At 38.3% G+C, this 24,156-nt stretch overlaps 1 protein-coding gene across 10 annotated transcripts in view; it reads right to left on the bottom strand.

Annotated features, from left to right (window-relative positions):
* Positions 1 to 24,156, bottom strand: part of fam13a (family with sequence similarity 13 member A) — a 126,978-nt gene that overhangs the window by 56,028 nt on the left and 46,794 nt on the right. For 6 of the 10 annotated variants that reach the window (XM_031903208.1, XM_031903198.1, XM_031903205.1 and 3 more), the window contains 12 exons: positions 24,005 to 24,155; positions 22,514 to 22,591; positions 18,354 to 18,431; positions 17,460 to 17,537; positions 16,267 to 16,344; positions 15,173 to 15,241; positions 14,347 to 14,424; positions 12,725 to 12,802; positions 11,603 to 11,677; positions 11,051 to 11,128; positions 10,881 to 10,958; positions 4,363 to 4,538 (listed from right to left, as the gene is read on the bottom strand). In XM_031903208.1, coding sequence (XP_031759068.1) covers positions 4,363 to 4,538; positions 10,881 to 10,958; positions 11,051 to 11,128; positions 11,603 to 11,677; positions 12,725 to 12,802; positions 14,347 to 14,424; positions 15,173 to 15,241; positions 16,267 to 16,344; positions 17,460 to 17,537; positions 18,354 to 18,431; positions 22,514 to 22,591; positions 24,005 to 24,155 — 1,095 coding nt within the window. The remainder of the gene's footprint in view (positions 1 to 4,362; positions 4,539 to 10,880; positions 10,959 to 11,050; positions 11,129 to 11,602; positions 11,678 to 12,724; positions 12,803 to 14,346; positions 14,425 to 15,172; positions 15,242 to 16,266; positions 16,345 to 17,459; positions 17,538 to 18,353; positions 18,432 to 22,513; positions 22,592 to 24,004; position 24,156) is intronic. The other 4 variants (XM_031903217.1, XM_031903214.1, XM_031903215.1 and 1 more) reach the window with 4 other exon arrangements.

Below are 24,156 nucleotides of genomic sequence, written 5' to 3'. Positions count from 1 at the left end.
CCCCCAGTGCGCATGCGCAAAAGCGCGCCCCCCCCCCGTGCGCATGCGTTCCTTAAAACTCCCATACGGAGCAGTGGGGAGAGGTCCCAACTGCTCCGTATGGGAGCCAAATTTAAATTTTTTTTTGCGGCGGGGCGGCATGCCGCCCCTAAACTTCTGCCGCCCTAGGCCCGGGCCTTTGTGGCCTCTCCACAAATCCGGGCCTGCCTGCACCCGAATGAATGAAATACGCTTGGGTGCAGGCACATGTAGCTGATATCCACCGAAGATATGAAGTCTCATGTTTTTTGGTGGATATCGGCTACACGTGCCTGCACCAGAGCATATTTCATTCATTCAGCCTTATAACTAAATAAACTTTTGCACTTGCCAAATTTACTTATTATTTTCTTTGTCAAAATATTACTGTGCATCAACATTTTCAAATGATTCTTGCTTGTATTTGTTTACTACTTACGCATTCACTTACAAAATTAAATAAAAAATGTAATTTGGCCAGTGATGCACAAACTTTTTAATTCGGCTGTATAAAGAAGCTTGTCACAAAAAAAACCACACCTCTCCAAGGCCAGGCCAAGCTATTTATGCACCCTAGGCAAGTGCTTCAATTGATGCCACCCCCAGCAGTCAGCACACCTAACCCAACCAAACATTCCCAGCACAGCAGGCCCATCACTCTGCCACAGCACACCTAACCCCACCAAACATTCCCAGGACAGCACACCAACCCTATCATACATTCCCAGCACAGCATTAGGTATAGGCATAGGATCGTGCCCTAGGCAGGTTCCTACTCTGCCTACCCTAGTTCCAGCCCTGCACCTCTATACTATTTCCATTCCTCTTGCTCTTTTTATTCATTTCATTTTTAAAAAAAGTGACAATCTTTTTAAAGACAGAACTTTTCAGGTCTGTCCATGTAAAGTGAAATGCTCAGTCTTTGTCTTGTAACAAACAAAATATAGGTGTTCATACAATATATAATTAAAGGGTTAAACAGATATAATTTATAAAATTAAGAAATAAGAGTTGTAATGTAAAGGGTTTGTCATTCCAGTAAGCACTTTTTAGGGCAGGTGTCCTACAGCGTTCATGCAGAACAAACTAAAAGTGCTGCCAAGCATACATCTGCAGGCTTGTGTAAATGTATTGGCTTGCAGCCACATGGGCATGTTTGCACACACTGGGTTTACAGAGCACATCATTTTCTTATAATACTTTGTTGTTTATATCCTTCAGCATGTTGCTTTAAGACTGTTCTTTTTATAAACATCACACAAAAACCAAAGTGTTTATGTTTTATATAGAAACAAATACGATCTTGGCACAGCAATCTCTCTTTACTGGAAATAGAATATGCTTATGCAGCAACTTTAAAATGACGATGCCATTCGTTATAAAGTAACTTGATTAAAATGTTGTTGAAATGGTAAAACTTGAAAAGTTGAAGCAGTATTTCCCACTTGGTATTTATTATCTACTTTTCTCTTTTCCTTATCAAATAGTAAAGTACAATGCTCAAAAAAATAAAGGGAACACAAAAATAAGACATCCTAGATCTGAATGAATGAAATATTCTTATTAAATACTTCGTTCTTTACATAGTTGAATGTGCCGACAACAAAATCACACAAAAATTATCAATGGAAATCAAATTTATCAACCCAGGAGGTCTGGATTTGGAGTCACACTCAAAATTAAAGTGGAAAAAAACACTACAGGCTGATCCAACTTTGATGTAATGTCCTTAAAACAAGTCAAAATGAGGCTCAGTAGTGTGTGTGGCCTCCATGTGCCTGTATGACCTCCCTACAATGCCTGGGCATGCTTCTGATGAGGTGGTGGATGGTCTCCTGAGGGATCTGCTCCCAGACCTGGACTAAAGCATCCACCAACTCCTGGACAGTCTGTGGTGCAACGTGGCTTTGGTGGAAGGAGCGAGACATGATGTCCCAGATGTGCTCAATTGGATACAGGGCTGGGGAACGAGCAGGACAGTCCATAGCATCAATGCCTTCATCTTGCAGGAACTGCTGACACACTCCAGCTACATGAGGTATAGCATTGTCTTGCATTAGGAGGAACCCAGGGCCAACCGCACCAGCATATGGTCTCACAAGGGGTCTGAGGATCTCATCTCGGTACCTAATGGCAGTCAGGCTACCTCTGGTGAGCACATGGAGGGCTGTGCGGCCCCCCAAAGAAATGCCACCCCACACCATTACTGACTTACTGCCAAACCGGTCATGCTGGAGGATGTTGCAGGCAGCAGAATGTTCTCCATGGTGTCTCCAGACTCTGTCACGTCTGTCACTCAGTGTGAACCTGCATGAAGAGCACAGGGCGCCAGTGGCGAATTTGCCAATCTTGGTGTTCTCTGGCAAATGCCAAACGTCCTGCACGGTGTTGAGTTATAAGCACAACCCCCACCTGTGGACGCCAGGCCCTCATACCACCCTAATGGAGTCTGTTTCTGACCGTTTGAGCAGACACATGCACATTTGTGGCCCGCTAGAGGTCCTCTGGCAGTGCTCCTGTTGTTCCTCCTTGCACAAAGGCCGAGGTAGCGGCCCTGCTGCTGGGTTGTTGACCTCCTACGGCCTCCTCCACATCTCCTGATGTACTGGCCTGTCTCCTGGTAGCGCCTCTATGCTCTGGACACTACGCTGACAGACACAACAAACCTTCTTGCTACAGCTCGCATTGATGTGCCATCCTTGATGAGCTGCACTACCTGAGCCATTTGTGTGGGTTGTAGACTCCTTCTCATGCTATCACAAGAGTGAAAGCACCGCCAGCATTCAAAAGTGACCAAAACATCAGCCAGAAAGCATAGGAACTGAGAAGTGATCTGTGGTCACCACCTGCAGAACCACTCCTTTATTGGGGATGTCTTGCTAATTTCCTATAATTTCCAACTGTTGTCTGTTCCATTTGTACAACAGCATGTGAAATTGATTGTCAATCAGTGTTGCTACCTAAGTGGAGAGTTTGATTTCTCAGAAGTGTGATTGACTTGGAGTTACATTGTGTTGTTTAAGTGTTCCCTTTATTTTTTTGAGCAGTGTATTTAGCCTATTACATTTCTCTGTATATTTGTAATTATACTGGTGAATATCTATCCATCTATGCAACGTGTTTTTTAATATTTGTAAATTACAAATATCAGGCTCCTGCATTAAATCCAAATCAAATCTCATCTATTATCTACCAGGGAAAACTGTTGGATCCAGAACAAAGCAATAACCAGTATAGTGAGCAAAGTAATGATCAATATGTGTGTGGTGCTCAATTTGGTGCTTCTGCTACTTATGGAAGAGTTACACATTTAAGTCCAGTATATTTCCAGATGGCACTAACATAGTACAGAAATGAGCAAACATTTTGGGGCAATCCCCTTCAAGTTCTTCTTGTCATTCACGGGTGAAACCTGCCCATAATTATTTCCATGTTCTGGACATAATGCTCTAAATAACACTCTCCTTTTGGCCAAACAACAATATGAGGAATTAATAGTCATGGGCATGATGATATAAAAACTTGATATAAAACTTAAGTTTAGGAACTGACCAGCCCAGCACCTGGCTTTATATACCTCCACCATGGTACAGGTATGGTACCTGTTATCCAGCATGCTCGGGACCCAGGATTTTCCGGATAAGGGATCCGTAATTTGGATCTCCTACCTTAAGTCTACTAAAAAATCATTTAAACATCATTTAAACCCAGTAGGATTGTTTTGCCTCCAATAAGGATTAATTATATCTTATTATTACAGAGTCTATAGGAGAAAGCCTTTCTGTAATTTGGAACATTCTGAATAATGGGCTTCCGAATAACAGATCCCATACCTATATAACATTTTTTCAGTACAGATGTAGCAGTTGGGCCCCTATGTGTGTTTTATGCCCCCAAGGAATACATGCCCCCAAACTGCTTTTGTCTGTATGTCCTTTATTGTCTCTGCCATGATTGTTCTGACTTTTAAAACAATGTAATAGAAGCAAGGTGTTTGCCAGCCCTGTCTTTGCTCAAGGACAGCAGAGTTTTGCAACATATCTTCAACACCTTTCAAGCTATAAGGGTGAAGACACATGGGGCACGTTTTTTCACGCAATTACTCACAGCCTTTTTTTTTTTAAAGTGCAAATCTATTTATATTTAACCCCGCAGTTATTGTAACTTTTCTTCTCCTTTAAGAAATCAATTTGCTGTAAACATGGATCAACAAGTTGATATTTTGGGATTCTAAAAATTCGCCCTTTAGTCAGACATTACATCTTTTTGCCTAAGTAAATTAAAATATGGTCCTGCATATATACCACAGTAGTTAAGGATCAAGGTTGCAAGGAGAGGACCTACCTGTGAAGAGAGTCTGTACTGCTGTTTACAAAACAAAGGCTATCTAACAGGTCCATGTCCTCAGAGAAGTCGATTCGAGGTTTCACATGAAGGCTGGGTTGAGGTGTGCCATCTGATGTTTTAGGTGTAAGCACAGAGAATTCTTGAATCAAGGTCTTGGTCTTAGGCTTGTAAAGCTACAATAACAAATATACGGCAACAGATGAAGAAAGTAAAGTAATTTCATCTTATAAGGTAAGACATCTGACAAATGTTCAGCAAGTGGCAAAAAGAGTCTTAGGCATATACAACAGGGCAACATGAGAAGTAGATATGTCACACAGAATACAACTTGTGGACTTTTTCTATTGTTAACTGCACATGCTAATAAACTGGAGTTTCAATACAGACATTATTTAAAAATAAAGAAGATGTGTCATCCAGTTTCTCTTTTGTCTCTGTAGTTTTTCTATTTTTTATCTTAGTGCTTGTTTCTGTATATTGTCATCTGTGCACTGACACAGCCTGCCTTTGAGCACAGAAATATTTTTTCAGAACATAACCAACAACCTTTAACTTGATGCTTTTAATATTGTTGTCCTTGGCATTTTTCAAAGAAAAAAAGTGAAAACAAAGTGGTAAAAGGATTCAAAACAAATGACCAACAAAGCAGCCTAATGGTTTGTTTGCAGCATGGTTGTCAGTGGCCCATAATTTTCCAATAGCTGGAAATAACTTCCAGAGATGCACTGTTGTTGGATCACTGGCTGACTGAATATATGTTAAAAAAGGGACATATTGCTCCACACCTAACAAATATATAGTACAGGTATAAACATTATTATTAGTTGTACTGAATTTAAACAGGATGCTTTCATTAAACAAAACAGAATGATTAAGCTCAGAGAGATTATATGGAAAGCTCTGAAGATTTGTGGGTGACACTTGTTGGGGGGTTTAGTGACATCACTGCAAATTTCTAACCAAAGTAGAGTTAACCACCATCATACATACGGTATAGTATCTGTTATTAAGAAAGCTTGAGACATGAGGTATTCTGAATAAGAAGTCTTGCCATAATTTGGATCACCAAAGCTTAACCCTTTTACTGCCAGCCGTTTTGGTCAAAGCGGAACTTGTATTGCCAGACAGTTTTTGAACATTTTGCACTGTTTCACTTTAGGGGCCTTTCCTAGGGGGACTTTTAGTTTACCCAGGAAAACAATATATTGTTTTTTTCAGAACAACCTAAGCTTTCAAGATATGGTAGAATTTTTGTGTAATTCCAATTCTGTAACAAGATATAGGCTTCTAAATGTCTAAAAATGAAAAAAAAACACCAAATTTTCCATAATATAAACACACATACTAGAAACAAAAATTATTTTATGCACAAATATACAACTGATTTGGAAAGTCCCATGTCTCCTGAACGTGCCAATACCAAGTATATATAGTTTTATGGAGATTTGCCACTTGTATAGGTCAAAAACTCCCAGCAGTACACTACCAAATTTCCAAAGCACTGCTTCAGAAAGCTGCATACTTTAGATTTCAAGGACAAAAATTCCACTAACAGAAGGTTTATCCCAGAAAATTGTACATTTTTGGAAAGAACAGATTCTGGGGAATCCAGAATAGGCACAACTGTCTGTCTACTCCAAACTATCAAGTTGCAATGCTTTCCTAAAGTTATTGGTTTTTATCAAAATTTGTGAATTTTTTTAAAAAATCGCTTCAAAGCTTCCAGTCTATAGTATCTTATCTGCTACAGGTCATAAAGTAACCAAATAAAACACCCTAAATATGAACACCAGGGGTCCACTGAACAGTTTGATGCCCAATATGTATAGGTTTACCCAAGTATGTGGCATGTAGGGGCCCCAATGTGAACATACCCCCGCATGATCAATCATTTCTGTTATTTTAGCTCCAGCAAAATCAACACATTCCCATCATTATATGTGGGATAAAGCTAGTAAAAAGTACGCTCAGCCCAGAAAGTCATATATTTTTGGAAAGTACACATACCCCCAAATCTAAAATGGGTACCCGTGTCTTTCTACTCCAAAGTACCAAGCCACACAGCTTTTCTAAAGTTATAAATTTTGATGACATTTCCAAAAATCCCCTCAAAGCTTCCACTTTGCAGCATCTTATCTCCCACATAGTGTTAGGTACCAAGATAAAACACCCTAAATTTCAACGCCAGGGGTCCACTGAACAGTTTGATGCCAAATATGTATAGGTTTACCTAAATATTTGGCATGTAGGGGCCCCAATGGGAACATACCCCATATGATCTATCATTTCAGCTCCTGCAAAATCAACACATTTACATCCTTTATGTGGGATAATGCTACAAAAAAGTATGCTCACCCCAGAAATCTATAAGGGTAAACATTTCTTTTTGCTCCAAAGTACCAAGCTGTAAAACTTTCCTAAGTTTGCAGATTTTTATGACATTTCAGAAAATCGCATAAAATGTTGCAATTTGCCACATTTATCTCTCACAATTTCTTGATAAAGGCAAGTCACCCCAAATAGGAACACCTAAGGTCTACTGAACAGTTTGATGCCCAATATGCATAGATATACCAAAGTCTGTGGTGTGTACTGAACCCAAAATGAAAATAGCGCATAAGGATTTCTCGCCTGCCAGCTCAGCTTTTGCATACAGAGCCCCCTGACAGTGTATTATGTGCCGTAACAACCCCTAACTATACAGAGACCCCCAGAAAACCATATATTTTTGGAAAGTACACATTCTGATGAATTCAAAATAGATAAAGTTATTTTTGTACACCAAAGTTACACATGGCAAAGCTATGCTAAAAACAGATTAGGAACACTTATACAGGGATAAAAATGCGATAAAAACTGTACAAATTGTGCAAATCAGTGAAACAACAAAATAAGTCACACGACAGTGTAATTAGTGGTCAGAATATCTGATCCAATAGTCACACTGTCAAAATAAACAGTTTTTAGGTAAAAGAAACTAAAAACAAAGTGGTAAAATGAAAAATAAAACAAAGTGTTTGTGTAAACATATGTGTACATGTGTAAAAGTTGTGTGACAGTGTGTAAAAGTTGTGCGACAGTGTGTAAGTGTGTATATGAGTGTATATAAGTGTATATAAGTGTGAAAAAAAAAAAAAAAAAAATAACCAAAAAAACTGCTAAATTGTGTGCTGTAAGTGTGTATAAATGTATGTAAGTGTGTATAAATGTATGTAAGTGCAAAAAACCTTACCTGTCCTGAAGCACCGATTGCTTGGCTCTGTCCTCCAGGCTGCAGGATCTCAGTGGGCGGCAGCGTTGGGGGGGAAGCAGCAGACGCAATGCGATCGCGTCTGCTGCTTCTAGGATGGTCCTGCGACGATCGCGTCGCAGGACCCACATGACAGCCCCCCTGGCTCATGCCGCCGCTGCAGAGAGAATCCTTCATCAGCCGACGACATATGGGACACGTCGTTGCCAGTTAAGCCCTTTTTCTACCGCGACGTATCCCATACGTAGTTGGCAGTAAAAAGGTTAAAGGAGAAGAAAAAATGGAATCACTGGGGGGTGCCAAACTGTTAGGCAGCCAGTACAAAGAAATACGAAAATGGAACACTGGCCTGCATGTACCCTGGGCCGGTGTATTTTTTTGCTAACAGGAGCATCATTCAGGGGAACCAGGTAATTGTGGGGTGCCCCACAGTGATTTAACCTTATTTTAATATGAATTTCTGTTTTATTATTACAGAAAAAAGAAGAGTAAAGAAAAACAAAAAAACATTAGACTTGAACACTATGGGAGATGGATAAATGGTTACCAGATAATAGATCTCATTCTTGTACTGCAAGAAACAACCCACAGCATTATTTAAATAAGTTCAAATTGAATAATTTCTAATAAAGAATATAAATAATGTCAGATGTCACACAACAGAATAATGCAGTTTTACATGTTACTTTCTTACAATAGCATTTTGTTCTATGTATAAAAAACACAAGTAATATTTTTCCAGTGTGAGTAACAAAAGCCCTGCCTCATGTCTGCTATGTTGTAAATAGCAGGATAGATGTCATGTGCTTTTCCTGCTATTCAAACACTGTGTACTTTTGTTCAGGAGTTACGTGCCTATTGGAAGCAATTAACAAATTACATGAGCTTTGAGATCTTTGAAAATCTGTTTTATCTTACTCCAAGAGATACAATGCTTTTTTTCTTGTATTTATTTCTCATTTGTGCACTGAATCGAAAGCTTTAATTCAACACACACAGGTTAGATATTTAATTTTCTATGTAAAAAAAAAAAAAAAAAAAAAGTCTCACAGCAACTGTAGCACATTATAGAAAATGAATCTGTAATATGGTTTATAAACCCTAACCCCTACAACTCTCCTCAATAAAACTGTGGATTGCAAAGAAAAGGATGTTCAGGGGGAAAAATATGTAAATTACCAATGGAAAAATGCAAGGGTATGATCATGTGATCTTCTTTTCTGACTTCTATTTACTTTCTGCCAAGCAACAGAAACCCTGTCTTGCTTTATGGCCGTTATTATTATGTTTTACTGATAAATGCTTGTTCTGCCAAGAAGTATGTAGGTGGAGTCGAGAAGCTGAGCTTGCTTTGGAGTTAAAATCTTAATGCCTATTGTTTCAAATGTTGAAAGACTGAAAATTATGTAACTGGCTAATGATATTACACCATAGGGGTCAACTACTACGACCCTAAACAGAAAGGTGTCATAATGAAAAAGGAATATCTGTGCTCTACACCTTACACTGGATCTGACATGGGGGGGGCAAAGCTTTAATCAGTACAAGGAAGGAGTGCTCTTACTGCCTACTGCCTACCACACGAGAGAAGGCAGGCGAGAGCGGGGCACCTACATTCCGTGGCCATGCATGAATACAGCGGTAGTTCTTTTATGGGCACAGCAGGGCACAAAATGCAAAAAAAAAAAAAACCCCAAAATGGATGATTATACCCTTTTTTGCACTTTGCTCCTTGACCTGATCATAATAAAATGAGCATTGAGACTTGCCTCTGGCTCTTGTCCTGCCTGTTGCTTCTGTCTGTTCTGTTTCTATGCCCACTCTGTCCCACTCCATCCAGTCTATTATTCTTCGCCCTCTCCAGTCCTGTTCTGGTTTGCCAGTACCCTAAGTAACAAGGGGCAAAGATCTGGAAAATTAGTCGCCCATGAAAAATCTTCGCTACAGCAGGCAACTAATCTCCTGCAAATGTTTTCCCACTAGCCATAAAGTAAACTGCTGGTGAGAAAACATATGCGGTGCTTAATTTTTGCTGTAGTCGCCCGAAGCTTCCTTTTGAGGGAACTTTAGAAAAATGAAGCGCCATGTATGTTTTCACACCAGCAAGTCACTTTATTGCTGGTGGGAGATTAGTAATTCATAGTGTGAAGATTTGTCGCGGGGGACTAATCTCCCCATCAGTGCTGGACCAAACTGACCGTGCACCCTAGACTGCCTGAAGGACTTACCATGAGGAATTTCTCTTGAATCATACATGTTATTCATATTACAGGTATATGGTATAGCTTGCAGAGTGAAAGCAGTCCTTGAGAATCATTTCTGTTCATGAGAAGATGCAAATAGTGCTGTGGGGTTGGTGAATTTTCGAAACTTGGGACATGCTCAAGGGCAAACATCTTTTGGTACTGAACTAAAATGGGAACTATCCCTGAGAGTTAGGGAAAACTGCCACTTATGCAATCAGAACATTGTATTTCTTTTGCCTTTCCTCAACACTATCCTTTATGGTTAACAGACTTACCCTTTTCTTTTAATAAACCCATATTGGTTAACTTGTCAAATTTCAACTAGGCTTGCCAACTGTAGAAAAATACCAGCAATGATGAATGGGAAATGGGCTGGATAAATTTACAAGCAAATACATTATGTTTTGATGTAACCAGAGTCCCAGTACATTTAATAGCTAATTCTAGCAATGTTTCTCAAAGCCCATCCAAAAACATATAGGGATGAGGAATTTCTATGTAACCAGAGTCCCAGTACATTTAGTAGCTAGTTCTCTAATGTTTCTTAAGAATTAATGTAGGTGTGTTTGGTTAAAGCCTATCGGAGTCTCACAACAGTTAATGGCTATAGATATGCCTATGAAATTATACTGAAAGAGCAATTAAAAGAATTCACACCAAGGGCAAGGGTTATTTCCATGATAAATTATTTTATAGTTTATCTCATAAAATTGTATGGGCGAGATTCAATTTAAGGAGAAAATACTTTTCTCCTTATTCAGTTCCAGTTTTTTCCCATAGAAAATGTAGAAAACAGTGCAAAGTTTTTCTCATTCAATTGCATATGGCTCTATGGGAAAATCTGGAATTGAATTAGGAGATTAGCTTTTCTCATTAAACTCAATCTGGCTGTAAGTCTTTGAGGCTATTTGAGGAAGTTTCTGCATATGTAACAGAAAAATTGATTTTCTTAGAATTATCATTATTCATCAGCACAGCAATGTGCAGCACAAGGACATAATATTGATCTCTTTTTTTACCTTTGTCCTTGGGGAGGAACCAGTTGCTTCATTCTCTTCATAAGTTGTTGGTCTGACTGGTGAAACTGCAACAATCTCCTACAGAAATACACCCAGGAACAAGTTTAGGAAATTCAGATGGCAAAAAGTAAAAAAAATGATTAAAAGTATTTCAACTTTGTTTATTGTACCTGTCTTCTAGGAGAAGTTTTAGGCTTACTGAGTGACCCATTTCTGGTTTCCTTGTCTTTTACAACCAGAACATCTTCCTATAGAGTAAATGTTGCAAAAATAAAAAAAAAATAAAAAATAAAAAAAAAAATAACTGCAACACAGTAATAAAAGTCAGAACCTATGTAATATATCATTGTATTTATTAAAGTAATCTAATTTACTATAAGTGAGCAGAGTGCAAGGTGTAGAAACAGGGGGAAATTAGCAAACAATTTACCAATAATTTACCTTTCCCTGTATTTGCACCTTTAACGGTCAGTGACTGTCACTATCACTAATATTGTTAGTCACTATCAGTGGGCCATGGGCAACCTTATGTACCCCTTACTGTCACACCATTCCACATGTGTTAAAAGGAGTGCAAAGCACATTAGAGTACATTTCAGAGCCCCGTGGTCATCATGTAAACAATTTCTAATCATCCAGCATTAATCATTGCATATTTTATGGTATAAAGTATACCAAAATATATTGCCAATTAATTCATTAGTTTTTCTTATTTATTTTACCTTAGTTCCAGGAGCAGTAGGCTTATCAAATCCCCAATTCTTTGTTTCCTTGGCTATTTCATCCACAACAAATTTCTATTAATAATAAAACAGAGTTCAACAGACTGATAAAAATGATCTCATGATTAATCTGTTGCACTAAACACATTAAGAGAGAAATATTAAAATTGTAGATTGCAATTTTGCAGCAAGAAAACCTTTTTTCGATAAGTCACAAAAAAAAAAAACATGATCAAAAATAAAAAAATAACACACACCAAAACACCACCTAAAACACGCTAGTATGATCTAGAATAGGAAGTGTATTCAAGATTTTTCATAGATATGAAAACCATGACAAAATAAGATAGAGGGAAGTCATGATTATGCAGTTTTTTTAAACTGAGATTTTCAAATTTTGATAAACATGCCCCTATGTGAGAACTGATGCCAACTTATTAGTCACTACAACACTAAAACTATGTGTACTTTAAGCAGGCATCCTTCTTGTGCTATTCAAAATTGAATCAATGGCAATCTATTGAGTGAACTGCAAATTTAATATATTTATATATGTGCAAGTGTCTTTCCTAGTAATTCTAGGGATAAAAAAATCATGATTTTATATTTACATCTCTGCACCTGCTAAGATGAGCAGAGTAAGAATGATTAAAGCAATGGCATTTTTTTGCATGCAGGAAATCACTCTCTATGCAGATGAGATGACAAAACTGCATGGCTGCCTAATTAAATGTAAATGTGAAATATTTGCTTAATTACATGAAAATGTGGAATGGAGCATTTCTGAACAACTTAATGATAGAAATGTTTTACATATGGCGATTTTCAACATCCATACAATGTTATTTTTCAGTCGTTTTGTCCCCCACTGCCCTTAAACATAGATAATTTAATTGCAGAAAGAAACACCAACAGTAGCCTTTGGCCCCAAATTATTGTTTAAAAATGGATATCATTGTTTTGTACAGTCTGGAAACTATTGTTACCGCTTGACCACTGCAAAAAAAATTGAATCAATGTACCATATGGAAAACAACAAGTTAAATAGCATTTTGTTATGCAAACACTGTTTCAGATACCTTAATGTGTGTGGGATTTCAAAATGCTTTCTTTTAATTTTACCTTAGTTCTTGGAGAAATTGTAGGCTTATCAAATTCCCCATTTTTTGCTTCCTTGGGCATTTCATTTTGAATATCTTCCTAATATGAATACAATGAAAAAAAATTGGTTGAACAATGAATCAAACCTTTCTGTGATAATGCCTTTACAATAAACAACCTAAAAAAAGTGAGAAATTTGATCTCTGTCAAAAGATTTCTTGTGTCTGTAATTCATCTGCCAGAGACACGCAGCTCGCAGCTCTCTCTTGCTCCCCCCTCCCTGAAGAATGTTAAGAACTCACTCCCCCCTTTAGGAATGTGGATCTGAGCCAATCAGCAGGAAGCTGACTCATAGGGGCACATTTACTAACCCACAAATTCGAATCCGAATTGGAAAAATTCCGATTGGAAAACGAACATTTTGCGACTTTCGTATTTTTTTCGTTTTTTTGTCGCCTTTACGACTTTTTTCGGAAATTGTCGCGACTTTTTCGTAACCATTACGACTTGCGCGAAGACGCAAATTTTTCGTAGCCATTACAATTCGCTCCTATCTTGTCGCGACTTTTTCGTATTGAGCGCTCGTAAGCGGCGGGCGAAACTTTCAGACTTAGCATGATTTTGGAAGCCTCCCATAGGACTCAATGGCACCCTGCAGCTCCAACCTGGCCCAAGAAAAGTCACCATACTGAAGCTTGAATGAATCTGAATCTTTCGTACTCGGCGCGAAAGCTGCGAAAAAGTCGCGACTTTTCGCGCAAGTCGTAACGCTACAAAAAAATTGCAACATTTTGCGCAGCATTCGGAATGGCTACGAAAAAGTTGCGACAATTTTCCGAAAAATCGCAAAATACCGATCATTACGAAAAAACCGCAATCGGACGCATTCAGCCGTTCGTGGGTTAGTAAATGTGCCCCAAAGTCTTACAAACTGAGCATGTTCACTTGGTCTGGGTCTCCGTGCAGGAGTGAGGCATTATGGAAACTGTCTTTACACAGCTCAGCGTTTTTTCTTTCTGTTTAGCTTCCGATCATCTGAACAGGTGAAATATGGGGAAACTTAAGGGCACTGAGACAACTGAAGGTAAGCCTGCAGCTTGAGATTACCGTAACTCTTTATTAGCCTTTTCTTCTCCTTTAAACATGTTGGGGGTCATTTCTAAAATTATTCGCACAGCAACATATTTGCCCTGCCTGTGTTCACATTTATAAAGCTGGACAAGACTGGTACATATAATGTGCAAACATAATTGCAAATTTTTTATTCACAGTGCGAAAGTTTTTAAATATGGTATATTCGCAAATTGTGAATATTTATGCGCACACTCTGCATGGCGGAAAAATGTTCACTAAACTGATTTTGCAAAATTGAGACATTTTATTCGCAAAGCAAGAATTGGTGCAATAAACACGCAAACCACAATCTCATTTGCAAATTTGTGTGCACAATTTGCATTTCACTGCGATTCGCAAGAAAAGGAGACAGGAACTGCAGTGCAAGATTTAACCATTTAAGGGAAAAAATACACAAAACAACCATTTGCAAATTTTTTTTTTCTGAGCTAACTTTATAAATGACCCCCAATGTGACATCTCAAAACACATTGCCAGTTACTTTAGCAGTTTTGCTTATTTTATTTTTCCTTAGTTCTTGGAGAAACTTTGGGCTTAGTCACTGCCTCATTCTTTGTCTCCTTGGCTATTCCAAACAGAACTAATTCCTATGTAAGGATTACAATTAGAAAAACAGTTCAGTGAATACAGACTGAAATGATATCCAATTATTTCTCTGCAGTACATTTATTTAAAAGTTTTGAAATTTCAGATTTTGTGCACCTTTTCTACAAAATCCCAGCTGAATGAGCTTGTGTCAAAAAAGTGGTTATATTTTCCCTAAAGTAATTATTTTACAGTATTTGGGGACAATGCAACAGTCCTCAAGGACATATGTATGTTTACCTGCATTTTATTCCCATCCAGTCTTTTTTTAAAGGGTAACTAATACTGCATTTTGGGACTTAATGCAATAGGGGTGGTTATTTACTAATCTACTATAGTTTCAGAAATACAGAAAGGATGCAGTGTGTAAAGCACATGTTGTAATGTAGCTAGTTCAAGATCTGATGGAATATCCCAGTGGCCCAAGGCCAATGAATGGATCATATAGCAGATAAGCAGCGAATGTTGCCTTGTGTATGGCTTTCTTTAGACACAGATGGAACGGATAGCAGAAGGACAATGAAAGAAGCCCAAAAAGCACCCCCACAGGCCCACTAAATCTTACAGCAGCCCCTCCAGCAAATGCCAGAATCTACATTCTGCATCTGGGTCTGGCAATGGCTAGTTACACCACTGTTTAAAACCATACATTGTTTAATATAGTTCAGTATGAAATAATATATCTCAGTATGTCTGCTATGCCACAATGTATTGTCAATTTAATTTAAAAGTTCTGCTTTTTTATTTTACCTCAGTTCTTGGGGTGGTATTAGGCATATCTATTTCCCCATTCTTTATTTCATTGCCGAATACATCATCCTATAAAGTGAATACAATGAAAAATCTAGGTTAAATCGACAATGATTCAAATATGTACAGGCAGATCATTATAGTTCACTGCAGACATCTTTGTTATATACCAAACAGTTCAAAAAATAATAATACAAAAATAAGCACCGTCTTTGAGGCCACTGGGAGCAACATCCAAGGGGTTGGTAAGCAACATGTTGCTCACGAGCCACTGGTTGTGGATCTCTGCTCTAGAGCATAGGCATGAGCCTGCACAGCTTTCTGCTCTCTCTCTTCTCCCCCCACCCTGCTGTAAACTGAGCCCAGAAATATAATCCAGCCAGAAACTGGAGTAAAGGGAAGTTACATCAAACCAAGCTAACATGGCAGCTGCTATCTTAAATGAACAGAAAGAGCTTCTAGGGCTGTTTACTCAGGTATGGTAAAAGCACTCTACAGAATAAATATAGCTTTCTAGCTTGCACTATTGTGGCTAATCTATTGGAAATAGATAGTAGTAGTAGCTTTGCTTTTCTGTTAAAAAATAATTTAATACACAGAGATTTAACATGTGGTAGGAAGAGGATGGCTGAGTTGAAACTCTACTGTATGTATCCAGTGCTTCTTAATTTTGTTTTATCTGTTCAATCCATCTTTAGACTATATGGGTGAAAATTTCCTCCAAAATTATCAGAGTTCTGGCAAACTTTTTTTTTTCCCCATTTCCATGGACCATATGTTTTTTTTTTTCCAATTCTGCTAATAAAAAATATATTTATAAAAATTAAATATTTTTGGGATTCTTGGGATAGGGCTATACTCAAGAATTGCCCTTGGTCCATGATTATTGTCTTATTAATGCTTATTGGTGTTTTTATGTGGTTTAGGTCATCCTTTCCCTCTGCTGTAAATGGAGTCAATTCAGTCAACGGAAATCTGCTAGTACATGAATTTCATAATGCAACGTATCCATTAACAAGCATTAATTAATTAAAAATGTAGTGTTTAAATTCAGCATTGCAAAATATATAATATCTATCAAGTATTTAATTAACCTTTCTTCTTGGAGAAAGTTTATGTTTTTCAAATCCACCATTCTTTGCTTCCTTCACTACTGCATCCAAAGCATCTCTCTAGGAAGTGAATGACAGATTATTTCTAGTTAAGGCACCAAATCTAAGTTTTAGCATGGCACAGTGCATGTTACCACCACCATTGTTAGGTTAGTAGGTCTGAGCAATTTTTCAACCAGAAATTCTCTAGTGAGCATTTTCACTGTGTGCTGGGGAGTGTGCTGGAGATAATTGTGCAAATATGTCAGGTTGGCAATTAAATCACTGGTGCTATATTAGTCTAAAACTGGCAAGAGCCTGTAATTGTTAATTGATAATGCAAAGCAGAAAAATTATTGGTATAACAACTGTAGGCTGAGGGCCTCTTATTCCCTTGGTAGATAATGTAGTCAACTAAAATCTTCCTGTTAAACAACAATTTATTGTGCAAAGCATGCAGCATGAAACATGTATGTGGCATTCCAAAATGCATTACAACTTTAATTAATGTTTATATGGGGATTAGATGAGCCTAAATTTATATCCAATTTATATAATTTGTAACATTTATCCATGTAGGCATTCATGCTTTGTCTAGATAAATAAGCCTGAGTGAACTCCAATTTGTAGGTCAAATAGTCATGTCAACAGGATATGGCTTTACATAGGACTTAATATTATTAAAGAGATACTGACACCAGAAATGAAAGCCTTTTTAAATCTATAACACTGTCTTTGCACAAGCTTTATAATTTTGCCATGAAATTATTTGCCCAATGCTTTTACATTACCAGACATCCCATGTTTCTCTATGAGGGGGCAGCCATATTTGTATTGTAGGAGTCCGTTAGCATTAGAAGCTATAACTGACAGGCTGAGAAGAGACAGTCAGGTTGGCAGAACAGTCAGGTTTAGGAACTTTAACTAACAATTACTTACAGAAGCAGCCCTATCGGCGAAAAATGATCAACATAACATATAGGTAACTTTTTATGTAGATTCATAATTTAAAAAGTAGTTTTTTTTCGTGTCAGTATCACTTTAATATTAGTATTAATATACTTCACAATATAAAATACACATAATACATTATATACTTCACAATGTACACACACAAAACAAACACAAACAATTGCAAAAACTCCAGTGAGGGGGAACAATATATGTCATAGGTGCTCTTTAGTGTGGAGATTTACCTTTCTTCTTGGAGAAGCTACTTTAGGCTTATCGAATCCTCTGTATGTTGGTTCAACTACTGCATTCATAGTATTTTCCTAGGAAGTGAACAGAGAAGGAAAATAAATAGCTCTAGATTTTTTACCTGTAATAAATTACTGAAAAAACTAGCTTTTGTGTAATCTAAGCTTATACATATATATTATATATATCATTTTTTTTTTTTTTTGTCATAACGACAATCCCTCCCTTTGCCTTTTGGTAGGAACAGTCAGGGGCACTCTGGCCATGAGGAGAGTTGAAAAACTCGTCTCAGGAAGCAGCACCCCCAAAGTTACCAAGGACGGCAAAAATGAACTGGGGGGGGGGGGGTGAGCATCGCAGGAGCCACCTCAGGACAGCTCCTGGGCCAGAAACACCCCTGGGAACAGCCATGTGCTAGGGTGAAAAAACTAAAAATATATGCAAATATACAGGACTGCAGTTCCTGGTAGGAGGGGGTTTTCAGTAAGGGGAGGGGTTTATGACCCCCTATTTCGCATGCATCCTATAGCATGCACAAAACTGCAGGTCACCAACTATTCCTTAGGGGGAGGGCCCTGAAAATTTTTTGCTTGGGCCTCCTTAAATATGCTCTTGACCAAGATAATAGTAGAAATGCCAAGTAAAGACAAAAAAAACCCAAATACAGGCATTTTAATAACCGCTAAAAATTACTGCATATAATCTTAGAATAATTCAGTCTGTAGAATCCTTAGTAGGGGCAATAAACCTGTAAAGAATCTCGGCAGTGCCCTGCGTGTTGCATTATTATTTTCTGTTCTCAAATATCTGCTTCAAAATCTGGAAACCTTAACATACAATGTATCAATACGTATATTATACTAAATATCGCAGAGATATGGCAGGCTCACCTTTGCCTGTGGAGAATGATAAGGAACCTCTCTTGTCTCCAGACACTCTGGAGAGTTAGTCTGATCCACAGTATATTTCTAAAGATAAAGTCATAATAAGACTATGAGATAAACACAGAAAACAAAGCAGATCTGAAACATTAAATCAAAGGTGTATCATGCAGATGTTTTTTGCACTGCAGTGAAAAACAAACAAACATTCTCAAACAAACGCAACATTACTGGGTGCTTCCTTAGGGAGGGATTATGTCATGGGTTTTATGGTGTAATTTTTATTTCTAAATTACACTCTCTTACAATTCACTCTACCACTGCGGATTTTTTTCTTGAACCAACAAATGTATTTTTTTTCTAGCTAAAATATTGGTGTGTAGGCAGCCATCTCAGTGTATTGTGCCTGATTCTGAGCTTTCAGAAGGAGCCAGCACTATAGAATAGAAACGCTTTTAGATAAACTATTGTTTATACTACTCAATGTAATTGGAGGAGTCATGACTTGTCTGAGCAGGACTTGGATTTTTACTATTAATTGATATTCTCACATCTACCACTCGATGGGGAATGGGAGCATTTTTAGCAATACAGGTGTCTTGCTACCTTCCTATTATTCTTCTGATCAGCTGCTGGGGGAGAAGGGGGGGCCAATAAAACTTGCAGCGCAGCAGTAAAGAGAGACTGACGTTTATCAGAACACAAGTCACATGGCTGATGGCACCTGGAATGTAACATATCAAGGCCCATGTCAATTTTCAAAATTAAATACAAAAAAAAATCAGTTTGCTCTATAAAAAATAGATTTCAATGCAGACAGAGATCTGCTGAAGCAGCACTGATGCAATTTGAAAAAAAAGAACCCCTTTAGGACAACTATATATTTTCTATATATAATGTAAAAAGAGAATAATATATTTTCCATACAAATATTGAATGTGTTAGTCAAATGCTATATATACAGTGGCTTGCAAAAGTATTCGGCCCCCTTGAACTTTTCCACATTTTGTCACATTACAGCCACAAACATGAATCAATTTTATTGGAATTCCACGTGAAAGACCAATACAAAATGGTGTACACTTGAGAAGTGGAATGAAAATCATACATGATTCCAAACATTTTTTACAAATAAATAACTGCAAAGTGGGGTGTGCGTAATTATTCAGCCCCCTTTGGTCTGAGTGCAGTCAGTTGCCCATAGACATTGCCTGATGAGTGCTAATGACTAAATAGAGTGCCCCTGTGTGTAATCTAATGTCAGTACAAATACAGCTGCTCTGTGACGGCCTCAGAGGTTGTCTAAGAGAATATTGGGAGCAACAACACCATGAAGTCCAAAGAACATCCCAGACAGGTCAGGGATAAAGTTATTGAGAAATTTAAAGCAGGCTTAGGCTACAAAAAGATTTCCAAAGCCTTGAACATCCCACGGAGCACTGTTCCACTGATCATTCAGAAATGGAAGGAGTATGGCACTGTAAACCTACCAAGACAAGGCCGTCCCCCTAAACTCACAGGCCGAACAAGGAGAGCGCTGATCAGAAATGCAGCCAAGAGGTGACTCTGCAGCCAAATGGTGACTCTGGGGGAGCTGCAGAGATCTACAGCTCAGGTGGGGGAATCTGTCCATAGGACAACTATTAGTTGTGCACTGCACAAAGTTGGCCTTTATGGAAGAGTGGCAAGAAGAAAGCCATTGTTAACAGAAAACCATAAGAAGTCCCGTTTGCAGTTTGCCACAAGCCATGTGGGGGACACAGCAAACATGTGGAAGAAGGTGCACTGGTCAGATGAGACCAAAATGGAACTTTTTGGCCAAAATGCAAAACGCTATGTGTGGCAGAAAACTAACACTGCACATCACTCTGAACACACCATCCCCACTGTCAAATATGGTGGTGGCAGCATCATGCTCTGGGGGGGCTTCTCTTCAGCAGGGACAGGGAAGCTGGTCAGAGTTGATGGGAAGATGGATGGAGCCAAATACAGGGCAATCTTGGAAGAAAACCTCTTGGAGTCTGCAAAAGACTTGAGACTGGGGCGGAGGTTCACCTTCCAGCAGGACAACGACCCTAAACATAAAGCCAGGGCAACAATGGAATGGTTTAAAACAATACATATCCATGTGTTAGAATGGCCCAGTCACAGTCCAGATCTAAATCCAATGGAGAATCTGTGGCAAGATCTGAAAACTGCTGTTCACAAACGCTGTCCATCTAATCTGACTGAGCTGGAGCTGTTTTGCAAAGAAGAATGGGCAAGGATTTCAGTCTCTAGATGTGCAAAGCTGGTAGAGACATACCCTAAAAGCCTGGCAGCTGTAATTGCAGCAAAAGGTGCTTCTACAAAGTATTGACTCAGGGGGCTGAATAATTACGCACGACCCACTTTGCAGTTATTTATTTGTAAAAAATGTTTGGAATCATGTTCACTTCTCACGTGTACACCACTTTGTATTGGTCTTTCACGTGGAATTCCAATAAAATTGATTCATGTTTGTGGCTGTAATGTGACAAAATGTGGAAAAGTTAAAGGGGGCCGAATACTTTTGCAAGCCACTGTATGATTTTCAAGCTGCCTAGCAAACTTTTGATTTGCTTTGCAATGTTTGCTTTGGGCGTAATTTCTTCCTGCGTGTTTTGTTCCTATGTGTCTGGTACTGAACAAAATAAAGTAAATTGCTAATCAGTGCTACTGTACAGGTCAAACATTAAGCCAGGCTTTAAATTAATGTCTGAAACAAGGATTGTTCTCTCACCTAAATAAATAAGGAGTGCTGCAGCATTCAAACCTCCAGCAATGGAACTGTTGCAATTATACTTCATATTTGCAATCAATAAGACATAGACAGCTTAACATTTAACACATTATATGCAAAAATACTTTGCTGCATGTTGCCAGTAAAATTAGTGTTCAACATAGAACTGTAAAACCAAAAAGGTTGCAAGCTCATTCTGAAGCACTATAGATTTTACAATCCCTGACATTTAGATTTTAAAACTGTATCAATCATCAGTTACTTAGCAGTGAACTTTTTTTTAATGCATCTATTATCATTTTAACAAAGTTTAGCTTCTTCGCCAAAATAGATAGTTGTGGCTGACAACACAAGTGAGCATTGGCGTGAAAATGCTAAAGTATGGATTTTGCAAGGAAATGTGCTGTGTATGCCCTGACAGACTGATTCCATGCCTGTCAACACACATATTCAGAAACAGACGGCAGCAGATCAGCTGTCTCCACTGGTGTATATAACAAGGGGAGAAAACAACCCATCTGCCATTAGACTAAGGGGTCCATTTACTTGCATTCATATTTTTTTCATTTTCATGAATTGTGGTTTTTAGCACTAAAAACTGTGGATTATACCAATATCTTAAAGCTTTGAGGTCATGTAGAAGTAAATGGACACTGTCCTCAGGGGCGGGCCAAGCCGTCCGGGAGCCCTAGGCAACCCGGTCGGCCACCTCGCCCCCTCCGTTGGCGACCATGCGCAGTTGGGGGAGGTGCGATGCAATGGCAAAGTAGGGGAACTAGTGGTAGGCAACAGAGGCTTCTGCCTGGCGCCCCCTAATCATTGCGCCCTAGGCAGTTGCCTCTTCTGCCTACCCCTAGTTCCGGGGCCCTGACTGTCCTAGGCAAATTGTAACCATCTAGAGGTTTTTGTTTTTTTAATTTGTAAGCGAATGAAAATTCTTACGAAAAAAATTTAGGTTTTCATTCTCTTTGGTTTTTCTTTGCCATTTTAATGTTTGTGCTTTTTATAATGGGATCTTTTGATAAATGACTAGACATTCGTAGCTTAGTAGCATAAGTAGGTAGTAACATGGCAGTGCACAAGCAAATAGGAGAAGATGGGCTCAGTGGTGCTTCGAGTTAAAGCAGAACCAAAGTGACCATATACGCAGAGATCCACTTGTTTGATAAGCTGATCTATGGTGGGCAATATTGGGCTGATCCAATCATTTGGCCCTAGAAGGAGCCCCATACAGGGGCAGATAAGCTGCTGAATTGGTCTAAAGGACTCAAATCAGCAGCTTATATCTGCCCGTGTATAGCTTAAGTCTATCAACTTTATTGTCAAGTTTTGGTCATGGTGTGCACCAAGAACAATATAGAGAATTTCCGATGCCCAAAATATATCACCGCAGTACTGAGTATCTCACCTTTATATGTGGGGAACGAGAAAGAGTTTCTTTTTCTTCAATACACAGAGGGTGAAAATGTTGGTCTGGATTATATTCCTGAGGAAACAAATATTTTTTCCCATACTTATATCACATAATAATATGGGGAACTGACACACAGCTTTACTAACTACACAACATAAAACCTATAGATAAATGAGAAACTTGCAAGTAAATAAGAAAAACTTGGAACAGGACCTAGAAGTCATGCACATTGCCAGCATGAATACATGAAGATTTAGAAAAAACAACCTCTGTAAACTTTACAATTTCAATTCCCAGCACAAAAACGAGTTACAAAAAGTGATTTGTTCTGCTAGATTAAATTGGGACATATTTATCAAGCTGTGTAAAAAAACGAAGTAAGAACACACCACACATCACCACATTTAACTCTAATCTACACTGAGTAAAATCATGTGTATTTATCAAACGGTGTATTGAATATAAAACTAAAGTAAACTTCTTATAAAAATTACTCAGGTTGTCCATTGACTAATGTAGTAAAATTACCGGTGTAAATCCAAATATACACTTTAATACATAGCACACTAATTTGAAAAATTACACCACTTTTTACACCCCCCTTATAGGCCAGAGTCACACACAGCAGATCATCCGCATTATGCTGCGTTTCACGCTGAGAATATTCCCTTCTCTACTTACAGTCTGTAATTGTTTAGCCTGTGCATAAGATCGGGTATACACAAGATTCTGCTTGCTGTGATTGTGAATCCCAAGACTGAAGGAAACAAAATTTAAATATAGTGCAAGTAAAGTTTATTTTGCTCAGCTAACACAATAGGTCATCTTAAATGGAACACAGCAGTTTTTCTCCACTGGCATATTTTAGCCAGCAGAGAAGAGCTTCAACTGCTTCTGCCTAAAAAGTCAGAATGCTAGAAATCCCTCTAGTGAGGGTTGGTAGGTAAAGAACCTCCAGAATTTGGTTGAGTATGGGATCCCTTATCCAAAAATCTGTTATCCCAAAAGATCTGTATTACAGAAAGTCCACCCCCTATAGAGTCAATGTTTAGAAATTTTAATTGTTTACTTATTTCCTTTGTTTTAATAAAAGAGTACATTGTACTTGATCCTAACTAAGCATAATGAATCAATATTGGTGGGTTTAGTTAATGTTTAAATCCTTTTTAGCATATGGTATGGTGGATCCAAATTACAGAAAGTATCACTTACTTGGAAAACCCCAGGTCCCAAGTAGTCTTTATAACAATTGCTATACCTGTATTTTTCAGGTAGTTTATCTAGCAATCAACGGTACAAAGAAGTTTTGGACTCATCAATGCTGGCTGAAATATGCCGATAGCGAAGATGCTGCATGTGCCTTCAGCCTTTGCAATACTTTACTTGCTACAAGTTTTTTTTGCCAATAAATGAATATGTCATAGGTGGGGCATTGCTTAAAAAAATCTGCATGTACAAAGTTTTATGTAAAAACATTCAACTTACTTTTACTGTAATAATTCTTGCCGTTTCTTCTGGTAGCTGAGCTTTTTTTATGGCCTCACATTCAAAGAATTTAGTATAATCTTCTAGCAGCCTTTCCATGATCTTGTTACATATGTTCTGCTGCATCATACATTCTGGCCCTGGGGAGACAC

The sequence above is a fragment of the Xenopus tropicalis genome, chromosome 1, assembly GCF_000004195.4.
Source record: "Xenopus tropicalis strain Nigerian chromosome 1, UCB_Xtro_10.0, whole genome shotgun sequence".
Classification (NCBI taxonomy): domain Eukaryota; kingdom Metazoa; phylum Chordata; class Amphibia; order Anura; family Pipidae; genus Xenopus; species Xenopus tropicalis.
The sequence above is the reverse complement of the archived record's forward strand: the minus strand, read 5'-3'. Positions and strand labels throughout refer to the sequence as shown.